This window comes from Embiotoca jacksoni, unplaced genomic scaffold (genome assembly GCF_022577435.1).
Source record: "Embiotoca jacksoni isolate LCO1_2020_lvr unplaced genomic scaffold, fEmbJac1.0.p SCAF_23, whole genome shotgun sequence".
NCBI lineage: Eukaryota > Metazoa > Chordata > Actinopteri > Embiotocidae > Embiotoca > Embiotoca jacksoni.
Window position 1 is genome coordinate 4,311,008 of NW_027185374.1, and position 21,070 is coordinate 4,332,077.

General features: G+C 42.4%; 1 protein-coding gene across 8 annotated transcripts in view; it reads right to left on the minus strand.

Moving 5' to 3' along the window:
• Nucleotides 1-18,844, minus strand: part of map7b (microtubule-associated protein 7b) — a 25,916-nt gene extending 7,072 nt beyond the window's left edge. Inside the window, exons 1-10 of one of the 8 annotated variants that reach the window (XM_069158338.1) lie at nt 14,486-14,552; nt 11,486-11,681; nt 6,235-6,405; nt 6,054-6,131; nt 5,233-5,396; nt 4,209-4,326; nt 3,684-3,785; nt 3,147-3,257; nt 2,378-2,473; nt 1,007-1,126 (exon numbers count right to left, since the gene is read on the minus strand). In XM_069158338.1, the coding sequence (XP_069014439.1) occupies nt 1,007-1,126; nt 2,378-2,473; nt 3,147-3,257; nt 3,684-3,785; nt 4,209-4,326; nt 5,233-5,396; nt 6,054-6,131; nt 6,235-6,405; nt 11,486-11,501 (976 nt within the window). In that variant the 5' untranslated portion in view covers nt 11,502-11,681; nt 14,486-14,552. Of the gene's footprint in view, nt 1-1,006; nt 1,127-2,377; nt 2,474-3,146; nt 3,258-3,683; nt 3,786-4,208; nt 4,327-5,232; nt 5,397-6,053; nt 6,132-6,234; nt 6,406-11,485; nt 11,682-14,485; nt 15,388-18,783 lie in introns of those variants that run through there. The other 7 variants (XR_011178720.1, XM_069158337.1, XM_069158334.1 and 4 more) reach the window with 7 other exon arrangements.
• Between the last annotated feature and the right edge of the window lie 2,226 nt (nt 18,845-21,070).

Genomic DNA, 21,070 nt, shown 5'->3' on the forward strand with positions numbered 1-21,070 from the left:
CCTAAGACCACATACAGGAAGTGAACATGCAGCAAAATGCACATTATATATATATAAAAAAAACAACAATACATAAACACAACCAAGAGCTGCATCTTCACTCACTCCAGACAACATTGTATCGTACGTATTAAAGTGTGCAGAGTAGAGGAAAGCAAAACAAGATGCAGTGCGAGTGTGTTTTGTGTGGGTGAGTTCATGTGTATTTGAGTGTGAGAAAGTACAGTTACTCCAAAAACACAACGAATAGACAAATACGCTTCCTTTGAGTCATGGAAACAGCATCACGCATTTCTGCGTGACAACAAGATGCTGCGAAAGGTCACAAAGAGCAGTTCACTTCACATTCTGCCACAAACGCATCATTTCAAGACCCACCCTGAATTAAAAGTTATTTAATCATCAAAATGTATTAATTTTGGGCACTCAAAAGTAGTCACGGTTTTCCCAACTATTAAAACACCAACATATTGGGGCTCTTGGTTGCCCATTATTCTCCAATATTTGAGATATCTAATTATTTATAATATTTAAGTCAAATTTCAATATTGAACTTAAAAAAAAAAAAGGATTAATGCAAAACTTACACAAATGATCTAAAGTCACTGTTGCCATGGTAACAACAGAGGGGACAGGGCATTGTATCAATAGACCAATGCTTCTTGAACAGCTTACTTGTTTCGACCTTTGTGTTTGTTTGTGTGTTTGTTTGTGTGTTTGTGTGTGTGTTTGTGCGTGTGTGTGCGTGCTTGCATGTGAGCTTTGGGTGCCTGATACAGGCTGTTAAAGGAAGTTTCAGACAGTATAATGCTTTAAGTCTGGACAAATCTGATTAACATCCGACTCTGCTCTGGTCAAGAGACCAAGATAAAAACAGTAAAAGTACTTCTAGCACAAGAAGCACGGGCCCCTGCTGACCAAATGGGACCAGGAGGGGCCCTTTTTTTTTTTTTTTTTTTTTTTTTTTTTTTTTAATATATATCAGGGATGTGTGTTGTTAGGTTACCAGCTTGCTCTCCAGACAGACTCATGGCACTGCGGCTGCGGGCCAGGTAGGAATGCGTTGGCTGCTGTAGGCGGTTCACCACATTACTCTCCCACGGCGTCAATGGAAGGCAGCGCAGCCCTGAAAAAACACACACACACACGCACACACACACACACACACACACACACACACACACGTAACAGTTGAGGTTTGACAACAGCTAAAACTATTAACCACTCACTGATTAGCCGAAGCAATCAGTCAAACCAGATTAATGACACATAATTACTGCATGCGTTACCCATTCCTTCCCCGACACTGAAACACAGTGCAGGCAAGAGCTAAAGTGAAGATGTGACCATGCACGGGCTGGACTGTTAATTACGAGAGGGAGGAAACAGCCTGGAGCGAAGTGCAGACCGAGGGCAAACATAGGGAGGAGAGAAATCAAATAAACAGTGCAAAACAAAGGATTTATTTTATTATTGCTTCAAGAAAACAACGACTTTACCATAGTTCAAGAAGTGCTAAAAGCTTCTCTGCATGGGACTTGGTCCCTTGTTCCCTCAGTAGGAATATGGCCATATTCCTATAATATTAATTAATTAACATTCGTGATAACCTGATTAGCCACTTAAAGCAAACTTAGGACAGCATATCAAGCAAATCATGCAGCTTTGCAGTACAAAGATTGCAGGTTTCAGGGTGCGGGGGGTAAAGATACGATCGGGCTGGAAACTGTAACGGCACATGGTATTCAAACAATTCCTGCTGTGAGAGTTTGAGTTACTCTTATCTGCGTGACGTTTCTCACAGAGTCCGTTTGAATATGCACGGTTTGTTTTCACAGTATGCCAGTGGCTCTATAATTATATTTATATGTCAAACTGTGTAAAATGTGGGTGTCAATTTTTCAGCCAGGATGAAAACAGCATACAAGTGTGTTCCCACAAAAACAAAAAGATTATCCTTCAGAGGATTAGAGAAAGGGGTCACGCTAGAGGGAGAAAAAAAAAATTCTTGATCCCTCTGATGAAACACGCACACAAGTGCAAACGCGTGCACGTATAGAGTACGCAGCGAGCTGTGCACATTCATTTGATAATTACACTATGAAAGTAAAGTGTAATGGCAGAATTGCTGAATACAAGTTTAAATGTACTTTAGTTTCAAAGCTATATTATAAATTAATGGACAACAAAAGAGATGAGATACAAGGTGAGAAAGCTACGACACATCTCAATGAATGAACCGTCTGTACTTTCTTAATTTTACTGAGACAGTATTCGTTTTTGAATTCGTGTACAGTTTCCAGCCCGTAATCTTTTTGCTTTGCAGCACAGTGAGTAGGGTACAATCTGTGACATCCAAAAATTCTCCAGGAGACACCTGTGTTTTTGTGCTGGGTGGTCTTTCCATGGTGTAGGCAGGGTTTGGACTGAGCTTTGCTTATGACAGGGGAGGAGGCTGTTCTCATCTTAAAGCCTGTCAGCAACATATGAACATCAAAGAATACATGACCTAATAGTTAAATTAGCAACAACAAAATAAAGACTCAAAAGAAAAGTTCAGATTTTGGGAAATGCACTTATTTGCTCTCCAGCCTGGAAGTAGAGGAGAGGATCAGTTTGCCTGATATTTGACTGATAATATTGAATGTTAGCAGATGCTAGCTTTGCATAAAGACTGAATAAAGCTTCCCAAGTCCTGTCCAGGAAAGACTTTATATTAAATGTTTTTATTCCCGACACAGACTTAACTATAGAAATGACTGGTTGTGGTGTTACTATAGGGCTGTGTGGAAAGCTCATGGTGACGCCAAGACTATCATTAAACCACAACTTTTGTTTGTACTTCTGTTTTTCTACGGACTAAACAAAAGAATGTGTTCACGAGAGCGCTTTAATGGCACTGGGCGGTTTATTCTCTTTCCTTTGGACGGAGCTATTTTCCTTTTTCCATTCTTTAGACTAAGCTAAGCTAACCGTAGGTGCATATATACTGTTATAGAGTGGTGCTGATCCTGTCATCTATTTCTCAGCAGGAAGGCAAATCTGTGGGGTTTTTTTTGTTCATATTAAGGGCGTCATGCATGACATAAAAGTGGATACTGTAATGAATCATGTTGGCGTTTGTGTGTAGTGGGTATTTGCATTACCTCGGTCTGGTGAGTGGAGGAGCGTGGCGGAGGAGGAGGAGAGGCGCTTCGTAATGACGGGGTCTGATTGTTTGGATAAGTTCATAGTGGACAGTGACCGTCTGTCAGCGTCTAGGATCAAAGAAACATGAGAAAAGCAAGTCAATGCCACAATGAAAAGGTGGACTTAAAGGAAGAGACCAGGGGGAGGACAGGGAGATCTGGAGCCAGCTATCTCTCTGGAAGGTTTCTCTAGTTTGGTTAATTCAGGTTAGATAAGAAAAACTACAAACACTTGGCTAAAAAAGGAAGAATATTGGACAATGAATTAGTGCTAAATGGGTCTAAAATGGTTTGAGTGAATGGTCTTGTGCCTGGGGATATAACTTCACGTCACACTCAGATGGCTACATGCAAATACAACAACAAACACTAACCATGCCACTCACATTGGCCTACGTTTACACTAAAGTGAGCTAAGATGGTGGCACACAGTTACAGTGCTAAGAGAGTGCTCTAACGCCAGCCGGCTAACTGACACAGTGCTATCATATTCACATTGGGACGTCATTCCGTATCTGCTGTAGAGACTGTAAGCACGCTGCATGTGCTCCAGTCCAGCAAGGTCGAGTGGATAGAGGAAAGCCGACTCGACAAAACCTGGACCAGGAGGGAAGAGGACAATGGCAGAGAAACAAAGAGCAGAGAGCAGGTGGAGGGTGATCCGAGAGGGAGAAAGTGAGTCACAGGGAGGGTGAGTTTGAGAATGAGGGAGAGAAAGAGAGGGAGAGGTAGAGAAGGGTGTGAATGAGCAGTAACAATAGAGGACAGCGGATCTGAAAAGTTCAAATAAAACATGGCAGAACAATACTGACACGCAGAGGCAGGCAGACATATTTATACTAGAGAGACACAATCAGAAACACATCAGGATCCTGTATGCATGAATGCAGGTGGTCCGATAATACTAAAACCACTTGGCAGGCTGCAGAGCAACACTGTGTGTCAGTATACTTTAAAGGCTATGTAAGGTTGCTGTGTGTTTGTGCAGGCGCTGTGTAGTTGTACGATGTGTTAAAGTACCTGCTGGTGTGCTGGGAATGTTTGTGTGGTGAACTCCTCCCCAAGACCAACGGTTGGGCTTCTGTCTGGTTTTATGGCTCCGATCCAGAGTCCGACGGATCACGGCCTCGTGACGAGCCTTCAGCCACAACGACAACAGTGACAAGACTGGACACAGTGCACTTTGATGTACCAGCGCAGGGCAGATAGCATCAAAACTGCCGTTATGAAACACTCAAAATGAAAGTAAAACCACCCCGTGTTATCTCAAGCGAGTCCACAGTGGTCGCCTCGTGCCATCTATAGTTTCAGTATAGTTGCGTCGCAACCATGACACAATACCCATGTTTCCCTGTATTCACTGGTACGGTATAGCTGAGTGCTTCACACCTGAAAGTCCAGATCATAATGCTGTTGTTATGTTGTTTATATTTGACCCGGTTATTTTTGGTTTCACATTTCACATTGCAAATTTGAGCGTGCCCTCAAGAACTATGCATGACACACAAACGTCCGTCGTCATCACCTGCGTGGGCTGTGTCTCTCTGTACTTGACATCTATTGGTTTGTAGACAGGTGTGTGCCTGATTTTAGCATGTTGTCAATTCAGCCGGTTGGATTTTCCAGTTGAACGAAGAAAAATGAATGAACAGATTCATTTGATATTTATCTCTGGTACTTATTTTCTGAATGAGAAGTAACGTTGAGTTTTCATTTCATCATCGGACCAAATAAGAAAAGATTTTGTATTTAGCTGTAATCTTAAACACAGCCTGCCTCAACTTCCTGTAATTGGTCAGAAAGCCCAAACAAAAACTTGTTTTAAAACCCGCAAACGAAGCACGATGGTTCAGTTGGATTTGGACCGAGACCATCTCTTTTTGGACCAATATTTGGTCCTTTGGTCTGGACCACGGTCCGGCATCTTTCGCAGCTGCTGCTTCAGTTCGGTCCAGTCTAAAAAGCTCCCTCAGTGTGTTTAAGTGAGGAGTAAAAAAAACAACTCTTGAAAGCGCAGGAGCGTACATGACTTCTGAGTCAGTACCTTGTCCTCGTCCAGTTTCTGCCGTCGTTTCTCCTCCACGGCAGTCCGTCGCTTCTCCTCCTTCATCCGCTGATCCTCCAGCCGTCTCTTCCTCTCCTCCAGGTGCTTCTCATAGTACTGCCTGGCTCGCTCCTCACGCGCCTGCCACTGGGCCTCCTTGACAGCTGAAAACATCGTGCGCGCGCAAAAACACACACCAGTTAACATTGATTTGATATTTGTGCATTGGTGTGTTCACGTGCGCGCACACGGTAAAAATTCACAAACCACATGAATACAGACGCACAAATACACACGCACACGCAGGCTTATAGCTGCAATGTGATGGGTCAGCTGCAGATCACGTGACCAAGCTTTAGCTCTCAACACAAAGCAAATCCCTCAGGCCCTCAGCTGGGGCCAGAGGTATGACCGCTGTCCAACACAGTGACCACAAACACACTTCATAAAGGGCATCCAGACAAACATAAACAGGCCCCGACTTCCTAAACCCACGTCAGCTGCAGAACGTCACTTACACACTCACTCACGCACACACACAAAAAAAACCATCCAAAACACCAGCCTTCCAAAAACCTGTCCCATGAACTGCCCTCATTATGCAACATGGGATCCATGGCGACGGGGTGTCTGGCTTCAGCCAAGACTTTATGTAACAGCCAGAAAAACAGGCAGTTCACCACAGCTACCAACCAAGTTCAGTCCCAATATGTTGCGGGAAAGACAAAAACAGAAAGTGAGGGATTTCATTTAAAGCCCATTTACACACCAACGTTCCCTTTACTCTCCGTTGAACACACACGAGGTTAGAGAACGCTCACCGTTCTGTTTCTCACGATCCTCCCGGCGTTCCCGGGCCAACCTCTGTCTCTCGTCGATCTTGTTGAAGAGCAACGAGTCTGCGGAACAAAAAACAACGGAATAAACACCTCAATAACCCCGTTAAAAGGCCGATAAAGACACTGCCAAGACGGAAGAGTAAGTTTTTTCAGTGTAACTCACCTGCTTTGGGGGCAGCATTATTGCTGGGGCTGTTGCTGGTGGTGGTGCGACTCGGGGTGGGGGTGGGCGTAGAGGTCAGGCTGGGAGTGTAGGTCTGTCCGGAGCCCGAGGAGCTGGGGCGGGTGGCTGAAGACGCTCTGCCATCCTCAGACTTATACTGGGAGTAAGATGCTGCAAAGAAAGACAAGATAAGTGTGCATAAGGAAGATCCTTCACTGACGAACTTTCCAGGACTCCTCCTGCAAAAATCGGAATAATCACCCAGAGCTGCAATAAAGGTTTTGCTACCAAATAAAAGTCATCCATTCAACAGAACTTCCATGGGATTTTTCCTCCATGGAGAAAAGAACTTAGTGTGTCCATAACAATCTACCTTGTAAAATAAAAAAATAAAAAGACTTGTTCTATCAAATCTTCAGCCAAGTGCAGTTTCCTATACAAAAGGTCTCAAATGCATAAATCCAACTTCAGTGAAACACTAGTAGACCTTCTGGAGGGGTTTATCTCACTGCTCTGCACCTATGCAGTATTTAGACAACTGGATTATTCACCAGTGCAGTACACAATGTACACAGAGATTCAATGATACAGAGCTGCATAGTAAAGGTCAATGGTGTACACCAACTAGCTTCTTAAATACATTGTGTAGTTTGTTATAGTTTCTAAATGTTGGGCAGAAAGAGAAAAGTATTTCTTTTTGAACTACTCCTCATTGTCTTACAATACAGCATAATCTGGTATGCCTCTCTTTCTTGCAATTGCTTTATTTATTATTATTTAATTAGCACAAATAAATCACTATGTCATTGAATATGACAGCACTTCCTAAATAGCGCATGCAAACCTGGTCTTATTCTTACTAGTGTCCTCTTATGTCGAGTGGTAATTTGATCCAAAATACAGTTTTATTAGCAGAATTTTAAAATGTTCCCCATAAATGTTCTGTTCAGTTTAAATATGAGGCCACACACAAAAATCCTTATTTACAGTGAGTTGTCATTAGGTCATAAACGGTTATAATACCAGTATTAGTAGCCGACGTGTGAGGTGTCAGGAGTTACTCATAATGAAGCGTCAATAGTGTGTGAAGGTCCAAACATAAAACCGCTGTGTGTGTGTGTGTGTGTGTAATATGTACTATATATATATATATATATATATATAGCTGCCCCCAATATGTACTTTATGAAAACATAAACAAAAGAGTAAAAAACTGGGATATAAGAAAAAAGAGAAGTAGAACAAGACAAGTTATCTGTTGAAAGATGTTTTAATGGAGGGAGGATAGAAGCACAACAAATGTGGAAAATCTACCTCTGATGCATTTTCATGCTCTGCAGTGTATTTTAACAAAAAAAACAAAATTGGGGTAAAACAATACACAGTGTACTGTGTTTCCTATATTGTCAAATGTTCCCCATTGAGTTGCAGTGTTTCCCCTCAGCTCAGAGCTAGGCTATTGATTAATGTCGCTGTCAGGCTCGGCCTGACTCGGCACTTTCAGGTCAGCCTCCTGGACGCAGAGCTTGGTGCTGATGCAGAAACAGATGAACCTGTTTCAATAAAGAAAAAAGAAAACATGCACATGACTTTGTGCTTTGAGGTTTACATAGGGCTGGGCATACTTTAAAGATTTACAATAACGGTACTGATACCTTTAATTATCAATTTTAAAAATGATATTGATAGACGTTACAGTTTACATATGTCCTCTAAATGCCTCGCATGCAAGCTATAGGTCGACACCACAATTTACAGAATCTTCTAAATGCCTCACTTTCAAGCCATTGGACATCGCTGCAGTTTACATGTTCCCTAATTGCCTCACATGCAAGTTAGAAGGTATCGAAGCAATTCGGTCGGTGCCATAAAAGTATTTCAGTTTGGTCCCCAGCCCCTGGTTTAAGGCCCGCTAAATTACCCAGGGACACAAGGACAAAACATAATGAGGGTCGCATATATGAAGACAGTACAAAGCTCCTCTAACTGCAACAGTTGTGGACTATATGCAAAACAAGCTGCTTCGGTGAGCGTGCTGAAGAACGAGAGAGCGCCGACTCCACAGAGACCAACTGTCCCAAAAAGTCAAAGACCTAATTAAATCAGTCCCCCTGACTCAGACTAAAAATGAACAACTGAAAAAGATGGACTCTACCTGAAATAGCACGAGCAGCAGACCCTATTCTACATGGCTCGCTCTCTCTCTCTCTCACTCTCTTATTTTCTTCAGTGACATGTCAGCTTGTCTGGTAATTGATAACGTCAGAGGAAGAGACGAGCCAGTTTCACATCTAATGCTATGAGTGGACTCTCTTGCACCTCGATGAAGCTCGAAAGTTTAGCTTTACGTTTCACTGTAACAATCTAAAACGTCATCTGCATTCTACACTTTCTGCATAATTTCAGGCAACCGTTGACTCAGCCGAGTCTTGCTCGTGTAATATTCATAACCATGTGAGTTATCAAGCGTTAAGCTTGAGCCCCTGTGTGTAACCTATATGCACGCTATGTGTGCGTTGAACAGATAAATGCCTCTGTAGTATTTATGCTCCTCCTCCTAAAAAGTCAAGGTGCACTTGATTACTTTTTCCTGCCTTTCAAATGCTTTTTTTTCCATCTGCTACAGGGATGAGCAGTTTTTTGAGTTTTGAGACATATTCGATTAAAAAACAAAACAATGAAAGGCGGAAAAAAAAGATTTTCTACACTTTGGTTGCAGACCATGTTATAAATGTAAACTGTGCTATCTCTACTCCAATAAATCGAGATGTTTACAGTGATTCACAAAGGAAGTACTGGACAAAGACATGAGGTCATAGCTGCAGAGGTATTGCATGTCACACAGTCTATGGGACATCTGCTGAGGTGTGTATACAAGTATTCACAGGTCTACTCTGCCTCCGGTGGACCGGCCTTGGAAGTGGTTTTTATAATGGCTATTGTTATAAGAGGCAAGGCTGGACTGGAACTGTATATTCCTTCTCCCTAAAATATTTTTTCTCAAACAAAAGATCAGCTCATTGAGAAAGGAGGATAATGTGCTGAAGGCAAATACAAAGACAAGTAAAAGAGAGTCAGGTCAAGAGAAAGAAAAATAATCTGTATGTGTCCCATTTGAAATGAAAGATAACTGACAATTCCTAACATGAGACACTTTTATTAGAGCAGTAGCATGCGAGCATCTAGTATTGAAAAGATTAATGATTGATCAATGTAATCTATGAACCCACTATCTTAGAAAAACACAAAGGAAAAGCAAAGGAACATATAAATATAACTAAAGAGAAAATTAAACAGGAAGTAGAAAATAGGAGTATCTTAAAGCGTAAAAGTACATGTATAAAATCCATTTAAATATGCTAGAAACAATGTGGCCCATATTTACATGCTGTAAATCACCAATAGGGTGTTATGAAGTATGAAATTTGAGCAACAGCTACAGTAGATGTCTCCTTATCAAAGTATTTACACATGACATTGTATCCTGTAATAAAGTGTCAGTTGCAGGGGAAGTTGTGAAACGATGCCAAGTCAGTTTAATATCCTGATGTGGCTAATGAGGGATGCCAAGAGAATAAGACACCTACAAACCTATAAATATATGCATGAACACATTGGAAAAAAACACATTTCAGTTGTCAGTGTCTGTCTGCTTATACATGACAGTCAAAATGCATGTTTAACCTGTGAACTGTAATGATGCTTTTCTACACATACCGTACAGTGTGGTACACAGTTAGACTGAAGAATACAAGACATGACGCAGCGTACTGAACTTAAGAGGTCGAATAGAATAGATCACCAGCGGTCAAAGGGCATCCTGTGACTTGGAGCTGCACGTGAAGCCAGGCCAGCAGAAACCTTTTATTTGACTATACTATCACACTACAGAATGGATGATTTGGAAGGAGAAATAAAGACTTTTTAAATGGGAAGAAAGTAGAAGAAGCATGAATGCTTTGAATAAAGGACTGACCTAAGACTTGTAGTTTTTCATTTTTTTTTAATTTAATGTAGTGGATTTCTGGCATGCCCAGGCCCTGAATGGTGAATTGAGTGTATGTGCTGATATTGTAGTTACGCAGTGAGAAACAAAAAGCTCTCCGAGTACATCTATATAAAATTCACAAGAGGCCTTTAACTTATCATGTCAGTGTTCAACTTGACAGCATTTCTCTTCATCATCCCTTCCTGTCACATATTTTTGCAAACATAAAAATCTTAATTCACGAGCAAAACAAACTGCCACATTTTTGCTTTGGTATCTGCACTGTATGAGGGATTTCCAACTTATCCAAAAACCCATTAAGGTAAATTGCTCACTGATCTGGTGGACTTGTGGTGCAGATGTTTCCCCTCACTGCATCTCACAGACTCATCCATCTGTTGTAGAGGTCATTAAACCAACAAACCTTCGATAGCAGTGAGTGTATTTGCTCTTGCGCACTTGACAGCAGTTTAACAGCCTTTGCAAACACACCAAAGTAAATTTTATATGAAGCATAATTTTAGCTGCCAACAATAAAGGTCCTCCTAGAGCCACGTCCACGATCTGACGACTAGACTATCGAGCGACAACTACAACAAAAAACGCCTTTACAGAAAACAAGGTGCAAGAGTGTTGAAGTACTACAAAGGACAGAGATGAGGACAGGAGTACTGAAGAGTTTTTCATATTTTGGTTTTATTCCAGCAAACTGGATTAAAACAAAAACGATGCCTTTAAGGGTTTTTGTAGTTATTCGAATTCATATCAACAATGTTGAACTCGTAGCTGTGTTCATGTTTGAAGCCCATGTACAAAATACATTGTTTATCTGAAATGTTCTATCAAATCTGGAAGCCAGTACATTAAACTGAGTGCAATCGCTTCATTTCAAATCCAATATTCTGGAGTAGAGAGCCAAAATAAAACTGCTGAGATGCCAGTACACTGCACTGAACTGGTGGTCATTCCCCATCCTGCACCCTGTTTAACGTGTGGATTTATCAGTAAAATCAGCAGAGGTTTCGGATGAAGGCCTAAAAGCCGTGTGGACCGGGCTCATACCACATGGCCTGAAATGACCTTCGTTCCCAGTTCAACTTCCAGTCGGTGGGACTTTTGCTGCATGTCCTTCTCCTGCTCTCTTTGTCTTTCTATCTCTGCTGCTCTTTCATGAGAATGACAAAGTGCCAAGAAAGTAATCTTTTTTTCTTTCTTTTTTTTTTTTTTTTTTATAAATCCTGGGGTCAAAGCATGAATCTTTACCTGAATTGTGGTTCATAATTCCAGGGGGTGTCAATGCCAGAATGGGACCTGTTGAGTCCCTGGCTAGTGTCCCACTCCAACTAGTCGAATGAGAGGGCCAGAATCAACGTTCCTACTTCTTGAAAACATCTTTCACAGCAGCAGATAAGCTCGAATTCAAAGTCCATGGTGCGGCGAATGGGCCAAAGCAGGAAGCCTAAAGACAAAAAATAATAATCCAACTGAAACTCAACTGTTTCCAGAGTAAAGGGGAAGCAGGAAGGGAGACGGAGCGGGAGGTCAGTTGCAGCCGGTGTCACTGCAGTTGAGAGGCAGTGAGAGACAGGTTCAGACTCTCCAACCCCCATCCGTTTGTCCACGTGTGCGCGTGAAGGGGTGTGTATGTGTGCAAGAAGAACATGTGTGTAACAGAGAGTGAGACATAGGGAGAGTGTGACTGTTTAATCTGCCCCTCCACCCCTCCCTCCCTCTGTGCCGTGTGTCTGTCTGCACACTCCCCACCCCCAATCTATCTGCATTCATTGCCAGTCAGATTAAATGGTCAGAGTTAGCGATTAATGCTCTGCTGTCCGGGGCAAGTGGGTAGCAGGCGGGCACGCTGCGCTGCTCCTTCCTCCCCTGCAGCCTGAGAGGATTAGCCCGCTGCTAATGCTAAGCTAAAGTGTAAGCTCCAACCACCAGAACGGCAAAGGGGGTCAGGGATGGGAGTCTTCCTTCGGCGCCCTAGGACAGGCTTTCAGGCCTGGATAACAGGTACAAGAATGCTGGCCTCGATTTTTTTTTTTTTTTTTTTCGTCTACTCAGCTGCATTCATTGCACGCTGCAGAAACAAGTTTCTGCTCAGATGATGGGAGGAATGTGTGCTGTCATCAAAAAGGGCCATGAATTATAGAAACGGCTGTCATCCAATGTTGAAAATGTACTCTCTCACCTTTGTCATGATGTGACCGTTTTAATCCTAATGGAAACTTTGTTTAGCAACTTGTCATTAATATTCGCGTGAGCATCCTCCGAGATGAGAAGCACTTTTCTTAATGTCCATCAGTTACTTCCTTTAACTACTACTAACACAATTTATCCACCATAACACTGAAGACTAAGCTGTTTTTTTTACCTCTAAAAACGCTTTAAAAGTCCGTCACTTCCTGACATGTACATGAGCGATGAATGACAATACTATTCCTGATAAATAAATCAAAAATAATCTATTTAATGCAGAGAGACATAAAGACAAGTGTCACACAAAACTAGTCACTTGGTACTTTGAGATAATTCTCACCGTTAGAGCTCTCAATCATCTCTACAGTCCCCGCCCTTTTCTCTCCATCTATTCTCCAGTAATATTAATGATTTAAGTGAGCTCTTACATGAATGTTTGCCCCACAAGGGAACTGCAAGCCTGAAGACTGTATGACACTAAAAGGAAACATCTCCATTTAGGAATCAGACCGACTGCTCTGTTGTCTCGTTCTTTCTGTATTATGCAGCGGGTGCAGACCAGACAACAAATAATTTAGCTAGATTGAGTCAGGTTAGCTTCGTACTGACTTTGGACTACGGTTAGTACTAGTGGATGTACAGCTTTGGTGAGGATAATTTAGGTACACTTCATGTAAGTAGGGAAATTAAAAGAACAACACATGAAGCAGGATAAAGATGCATTTAAAGAACTCTCAAAATTGCTCAAAACTTGTAGTCACTTTATTGCGCAAGTCAGCTTTCCAAACACTAAAACATTCCTGCCTTATAGTACAACTGTCAACTCAAACCTGTGGTGAGATGCAGATTCAGAAGGAATCTGAAAAGCTCCATTCACTCCCTGATTCCTTCGCTCACGTTAGCACAAACTATAAAGCCAGTGACTTCTAGAGTCAGTCTGCAATGTGATACAAACAATAAATCGCTTGTTTTTTTGGACTCCTCTTTGTCTCCAGATCCTGATACAAGTCAGACAGTGACTGCTTTATAAAGGCAGCTGTCTCATGACGACGAAATGGCATCTCTTGTCAATACTAAATAAGAAGGCATGAAATGATAACTTCCTCATGAACAATACGATTTTATATCGGCTGTCTGACTGCTTAAGTTCTGTCAGTTCAAGTGTTGCACATTTCCCTGCTGTTACTGCAATCACATGCTGTCCTGTTGACTTACGGCTCTGTTTACCGATGCATTACGACCACAGACGTGTGAAGTGGACTGCGCCTTCACGCCCAGCTGCTGTCCTTGTCTTGACCCAATCTTACCTTGTCAGCTCATTCACACACACACGCACGCACGCACGCACGCACGCACGCACGCACGCACGCACGCACGCACGCACACACACACACACACACACACACACACACACACACACACACACACACACACACACAGAGAGACAAACCATGCTTTCTCATCGGTCCTGTCAGCCACTTGTCTCTGGATGGCTGAGCTCGATGGGTTGAGAGGACTTTTCCTCCACAAGAGAAAACAGTACAAACACACACACACACACACACACACACACACACACACACACACACACACACACACACACACACACACACACACACACACACACAGACCAACAAGCAAACAAATACATCCACAATCACACACACCTTTGCTGCTAAATGTCAAACTGACACAAATTCACTTTTCAGTATCAGTAGCATCATATTAACACACACACACACACACACACACACACACACACACACACACACACACACACACACTTGTCTTTAATGCTCCACATTTTCAGTGGTGTTGGCAGACTGTCTGCTGCTGTGACTCTCTCAAGACTGGTTGACACATCTCTCTGCCCCAGTAGCCTCTCTGTCCCGGATACTAAATGACCTCACTCCTTCACTCTCTCTCTCACTTACACACACGCATCGACACACACAGACACACAATTTAACCGTTTAAATGAGCTCTAACAGTATACAGTACCCAAGCCTGAATATTCACTCTCCACTGCTGTCAGTTCCCTTTCCTCCTTTTCCTGCGTACCTCTTTTCTTCCTCTTGCAAGCATCTCTCCGTCTCTGTCCCTCCTCCTCCTCAGTGATGGTGAAGAGTGCCGGGATGGCTGAGCGGCTGCCTCCCTTCCTCAGCCTCCACTTGCCTTGTGAACACCCGCCTCCACCTCCTCCTTTTCCTCGTCCTTTACTATCTGGCATCGCCTGGCCCGTTGCTAACCCTTGAGCCCCTGGCTAACTCACCCAGCCCCGGCCCATCCCACCCTGCAGCGGTGGGTAGGGGGGAGGGGGGGGCAGGTCAGTCCTGGATGCCAGAGGACGGTGGTGCACAGCGTCACCCCTGAAACCTTCTTCTGGAGAGCTAACAGCTATAGCTAACAGCTATTTCCTTCCGGCTACACGTTGCTGGCTCTGTGTTTGAGACAGCAGGGAGAAGAGAGCGGAAGAGCGAGACGGGTGAGGAGGTGACAAAAACAAAAAAAAGAGCAGAGGAGAGGGAAGTAAATGTGAGACGAAGAAGAGAGAGAGAGGATGAGTGAAGAATAAAGTACAGCGAGGAGGGAAGAGTGTGAAAGAGGCAAACAGAGCAGCTCACTGTGCAATGTCCATACTGCCGGCGATGGCAGTGCCAGGCAAAGAGAGAGTAAACCAGAGAGAGAGAGAGAGACAGAGACAGAGACAGAGTCTGAGGATGAGCTCCTGTAGTCTGGCTTAGAAAAGAAGACTTAATCCACAAGACTGGCTCGGCCCGAGAGTTGAGGATTGCACTTCATTTGACTCCCGCACTCCTCACAGGGATGCCGCCTCTGCTGTCACTACTTTTACTGCATCCCCTCCCTCCTCGGCCCTCTCTTGCTAGTTCTCCAGTGCGAATGTAAACTTGTCAGAGGAATCACATCGCACACACACACACACACACACACGCACACACACACACGCACACACACACACACACACACAGGAACACAAGAACACGAGTAGCAGAGGCCAGCAAGAGTTGTTAAAATATTCAGTGCAAATCCAATGGTGGAAGGTGAGCTGGTACCGGTGCCGGGTTTCCCTGACAACAGCAGCACATGGACCAATGACACAGTGGGGAGGGTAGGAGTGAGAGAGAGCAGGGAGCAGGCACAATTTAATGTAATGTGTACAAACACACACACACACACACACACACACACACACACACACACACACACATACATAAATAGGGATGCACGCTGATGCACACACCAAACCAAACAATGCAGTACTGGAGCTGCCTCTGTGGAAGGGGTGTGTGCAGGAGAGCACATGGTATATAGCCTCCGCCCCCCCCCCTCCCTCCATCCTCCACTTAAAGAGCCATCAGCTATCTGACATCCCACGATAAATATGGAAATCTATCCATTTATGTCCTTCTGTCTCTTTAAAAGGACACAGAGGTAACACTATGTAGTACATCAATATTAATAGCTGTGCAGTAATATTTCGGCGCGGTAACACATCCTGTTCATTTCATACACTACATATGAAAAGGATGAGAAATAAGGAAGATAATGACAGAAGATGTGTTGAGTGGGCTCAGCTGCCGCGGAGGGGAGAATGAAATAATGGGGCAACAAAATCATTAGTTACTGAAGGCCACATTATTGGAGACCTGTCCAATATCAGCCTGAACAAGCATTACTGCTGGGGTGTGCTTGTACACGCATATCTCACATCTACAAACACTAATACACAGAGATTAAACCACCAGCATCTTCAAATCTTAATGTTTCTTGTTCTTGCACTTGGCCCTAAACTTTTGCAAAGTGAAAGCTCAATAAGTACTTCAACACACGGAGTATTTGCCAATAAAACACATCCTAATCACAGCTTTTTCATTGATCTTCAATATATAGAGGAATTCAGGACAAGACCTGCTGCTTCATCTCCTTAGAGAGCACATGCTGGACAAACACACATTCACGTAAGAGCAATCTGATCTTTGTCCCTGCAGGGTAGAGCAAGGCTGTAATCCTTCACTCAGACTTTAACCTGATAGGCTGGGCTACACACCCTTCTCACACCTATTGAATGTGTGTCTCAAGACACAGGCACAGGAAGAGATTAAATGTTTGATTAAAAATGTAGATAGATAAACTGTTATTCTTGTTAAGTTTCCCACTTGAGGTAAACAGCACGATTCTGTTGGAAATAATACAACTGTAGATGTTCAGAACACCACAGCATGACTGTATTTGATCTATTTAAAAGGAATACTAATGAATAATGCCATCCATACAACATAAAAAAAAAATTGCTCATGATCACTGATCTTCACAGATTCCTTTTCACACCACAAAAACCCTGCAACCCACATGATGTGGACAAGTTGACCAAGCAGAGGAGACAACCAACTCCTGCCACGTTGTCAGAGCAACTCAATACAGTCAAGGCAATCTATTACAGCATTGCCTTACAAGTTAGAAATAAAGACCATCATGACCCTGCCTCTTCTTCACACACTGTATGGCCCTAAAACAATATCGTGATATTTTTTTATGTATTTCTGTGGTAACAATATTGACCAAATACTGAAAAATATTGTATTACTAATTTCAAGAGCAAACCACGGCAGCAAAGTAGGTTTTATAGTTTCAGAATCAACATAAGTTTGCTTTTACATATGCAGTATAAACAAACATATTAATGTGCACATCTGATCTTTTGTAATGAACTCACTTCCATACAAGCAAAGTTACTCCTCAACACTCAGCCATACTTGCTTAACGTATGTCATACGCTTCATAACGGCAAGACATCCTTAAATAAATAAGTTGGAATATTGATGTTAATAAAATACGAATTTGAACCATATCAAGTCATATTAAAAATGATAAGGAACCATATGTAATGGTGAACCCTTATTCGCAACGTGTCTTCTAGACTGATCAGTAAACAGCTCTTAATGGTAACGATGTAGGGATAGCTTAAAAAGGCAGATAACTGTATAACGTTACTGGCAGTGTTATATATGTTTGCTAAGTCAGCTGTTTGTTGATAATTATTTGACACCATAGCTGTATGAGGCTAGTTAACGACGTGTGCATCAGGAGCAGTTTGGGAACTTTATGATTGCTCTGGTACACAATGGATAGAGTTCATCTTAAAAAGCTACTTAGGACTGCATTGCATAGAAAGTAAATGCACCACATCCCAACAATAATATCACAGCAGGCACTCTGCTATTAACAGTAGATAGAAAACACCTGTTGTATTATTGCTAAATTGGGATTTTGCTAAAGGTCAAACAAACAAATAAACTACATTTTGGCAAGGCCAACAAGGGTCAGCCAAATCAATTAAATATCTGTCAGTGAGTGAATTACTTTGATACACCGCCGGTTGCTGAACAACGCAACTTCCTGTATCCATTTCAAATTAAAAGCCTTGCTAAACCAGGTTTTGACAGAGTGTTGTTTTCCAAAAATTAAGAGAACAGTGCAACAGAACGTTTTTGTCCTCTGTGACTCAGTCCTGAATTACAAAAGAGGATTATAAGTGTTATTCTCTGTTCTTTGATTTTGGATATGCTGAAGAGCAAATTAGGCCCATTAGATTGACAGCAACCGTCACATTATATAATCTTAGGTTTTCATTAAACATCTATTTGACTATCTAAAGAAACATTTTATTTAAAAAGAAATTACATAGCGCCAGAATTAAGTGGAAAAAAAAAAACGTAATATAGAGAGGCGACGAGCCAATTTCCGCCCTAATGTTAAAAAAAAATTAAAAAAAAAATGACATCATAAATTAACAGTGAGAAGTGTAGTGGTCCAGTGTTTTAGAAATGTTTGGGATACTAACAAGACATCCCAAACTGTGGACGGATCTAAAAATGATTAACAATAAAAGCCGGTGGAACAAATAAGTAGCCTACAGACACATTATAAATTAAGCTCGTGTCCTCAATTCGTTTTCACCTGTCACGTCGACTGAAGGCGCATTTCAACGAGTTGACAAAATGTCAGCAACAGGTGTCTGCCTGCGCATGAGGAGCTTCGGAAAAACACGCCAGCACCTACAATAAAAAAGTAAACTTAAAATATATCCGAGTTAGAAAACAGGTCGGGTTTATAAAAATGTAAAGTAACCGGTTGGGTGAGTTGGTTGATAGTTAATCCCACTCCCGTGACCGACCGGCTCCGAGTACTGCAAGTCTCTCTAATTCAGAGTCAGCGTTCAAACACCGACGGAGCCGTCCCGCAGCTCCTCCGCTGAATCCTCCGTAACGCTTTAAATATCAGTCCGTCCGTTTCAAAAGTTTGTCAAAGGGGAAGTTTCCTGTTCGGGGAGAACTCACCTTGGGACTCCGGAGGAGATGTGTCGCTGCCATCCTGGTCCGCCATTTCTCCTGACGTCAGCTGAGAGGGATCAGCGGCAGCAACCCGAGGGACCTGCTGGAATGATCCTGAGACAGACCGGGACCGGGTCCCCTCCCCCGGACAGGTGGGGTGGGGGGGGACAACGCAGGCCACCAAACACACAGCAACATAGCCACTATTAATGTGTAAGAGTTCAAATACAACTATTCATGTGCAGGAATAACTTTTTACACATTTTATTTAATTTAGTTTGGGCTGCATAAACCTCATTTGGTCCAGGTCTGCACACCTGCAAGTGCTGTAGACTAACAATTTATTAAGACAACAATACAGAAAACTCAGTCAGAGTGAGGAAATTTGCTTTACAAAATGTTGCTATGTTAAATGACTTTGAAATGTAGCAGGTGCATAAATGAAAGTGCAGGGTTTCAGGTCTATATGGGCTAAATTCTGACATCTGGTGGCAATAAAGCAAAATGGAGACAACAAAAGTGTCACCCCTCACCTAATATTGATAATGAAAGGAGAATTTATCAAATTAATACAGAAAAATCCATTAATTTCATTTATGGTTAATACAATCTCGGAGAGAGCCATGTTTTATAATATTTTCTAACCAGACAGGATGAATACTTTGATCTCTTGAACTTGTCCCCGGAGCTCCAAAGCTGCAAATCCTGTTAATGGAGAACAAAAATATCCCACATCTTGATAAAATGAAGTTGGGTCTGGAGCCAGAGGACACCACACTCGGATCCCATTTACATTTTCATATTTTATTATAAGCAAAGACAATGAATAAAAACAGGGATTAAAAGGGAATTAATTTAGGACTGTAATTTGAATAGAAAAGGTCCTGCACACCCACACAGGCTAATTAGAACTCAGTCGGGTTGAAGATGCTGGGATGTGACCAAACTCTTAACTACTGTAATATGATAGGCATTTTTCCACAGCAAGCATTTAAACTTGTCATAGAAGTTTAGCTTTTTATAGAAAGGCTTTGTGACACAGCTGTTTTCCGGAAATCAAATCTTGTTTTCTTTTTTTTTTCTTGGATTATTTATAAGATCTTGGAGAATTTAGAAATACCAGTTTTGTAGATACATGGTTTTCACATGGTTTTTTTTTCTGCTTTACCAGCAGAGGGAGCCCTCTTCTTACATTCAAGTACATTCAATCCCTCTATAGAGGTCCCCAGGTTGATACATTAAAATCGAAATAAATAACATATTTGCAAAATTAATAAAGCATTGTTTGATATCTGGAATAATTAAATATGAATAACAGTCGATTTAATGTATAGATTTTTGTTGTTACCCCAAATGAATCAATCAAACCCCAAAATATGTTAATGAATGAAGAGAAATATAAGGGCAATTCAACTCTGTACAACAAAGAAACAGTTCAATTAGACAAAACCAGAGAAAAATAAAACGGGCTTCTGTTATTTCAGCTAACCCAGTGATATTTGAGCAAGGCTTTACTGTTCCTGGCTGAATATATGCTAATCTCCACTCATATCGCTGCTATTTACCAAACTGGGCCGTGGTAGCCCCCCTCTCTGGACCCTCAGTAAAGTGGCCAATGATTGGTGCACAGGAAACTGCAACCATGGCAACCAGCTGTTTGGCAATTCCTCTGATGGAGGAGGTGGAGGGTAGAGATTGGCCTGTAGGTGTACAGTGCACTCACACACTCGCACACAGACAGATAAACACACACTTCTGGCAGGCTTTGTGGTGTCTGACGGGGCGGGAGACGCCGAGAGAAAAGGGTGATTGCGAAGTGAAGGGAACTTCAGAGATTCAGCCCTCTTCGAGTCATATTTATCCAAAGGCTTTGGCCCCAAGACCCTCAACGCTTTGCTTGTTTTTTTTTTTCTGGCAAAACCCCTCCAGACAAACACCCCCGTCCCTCCCTGCTTCTCTTCTCGTCTGTGCTTGATGTCTTGTGAAATTTTCGTTTGTTGTTTTGTGTCAGAAGCAGAGAGAAGGTTAGCAACACGGCACGAGGTTGAGTCGGTAGCTGGTGGTTGAGCCAAGGGTGAGGTTCAGGGTCGTGTGTGTTTGACTGTGTTCACATGTTCCTGATGAAAGCCTCTCCAAACTGTCTGTAATTGGCTCCCCGGGGGAATAAGACCCTGGGATTCTCCCCACTCAGAAATATCTCTGTGTTTGCTCATCCTCACAATATATGACATGCCTGCTCTATTTACCCGTTTTCCGGAAGAGGGGAAGACATAAGAGCTCGTGTTTGCGCGTT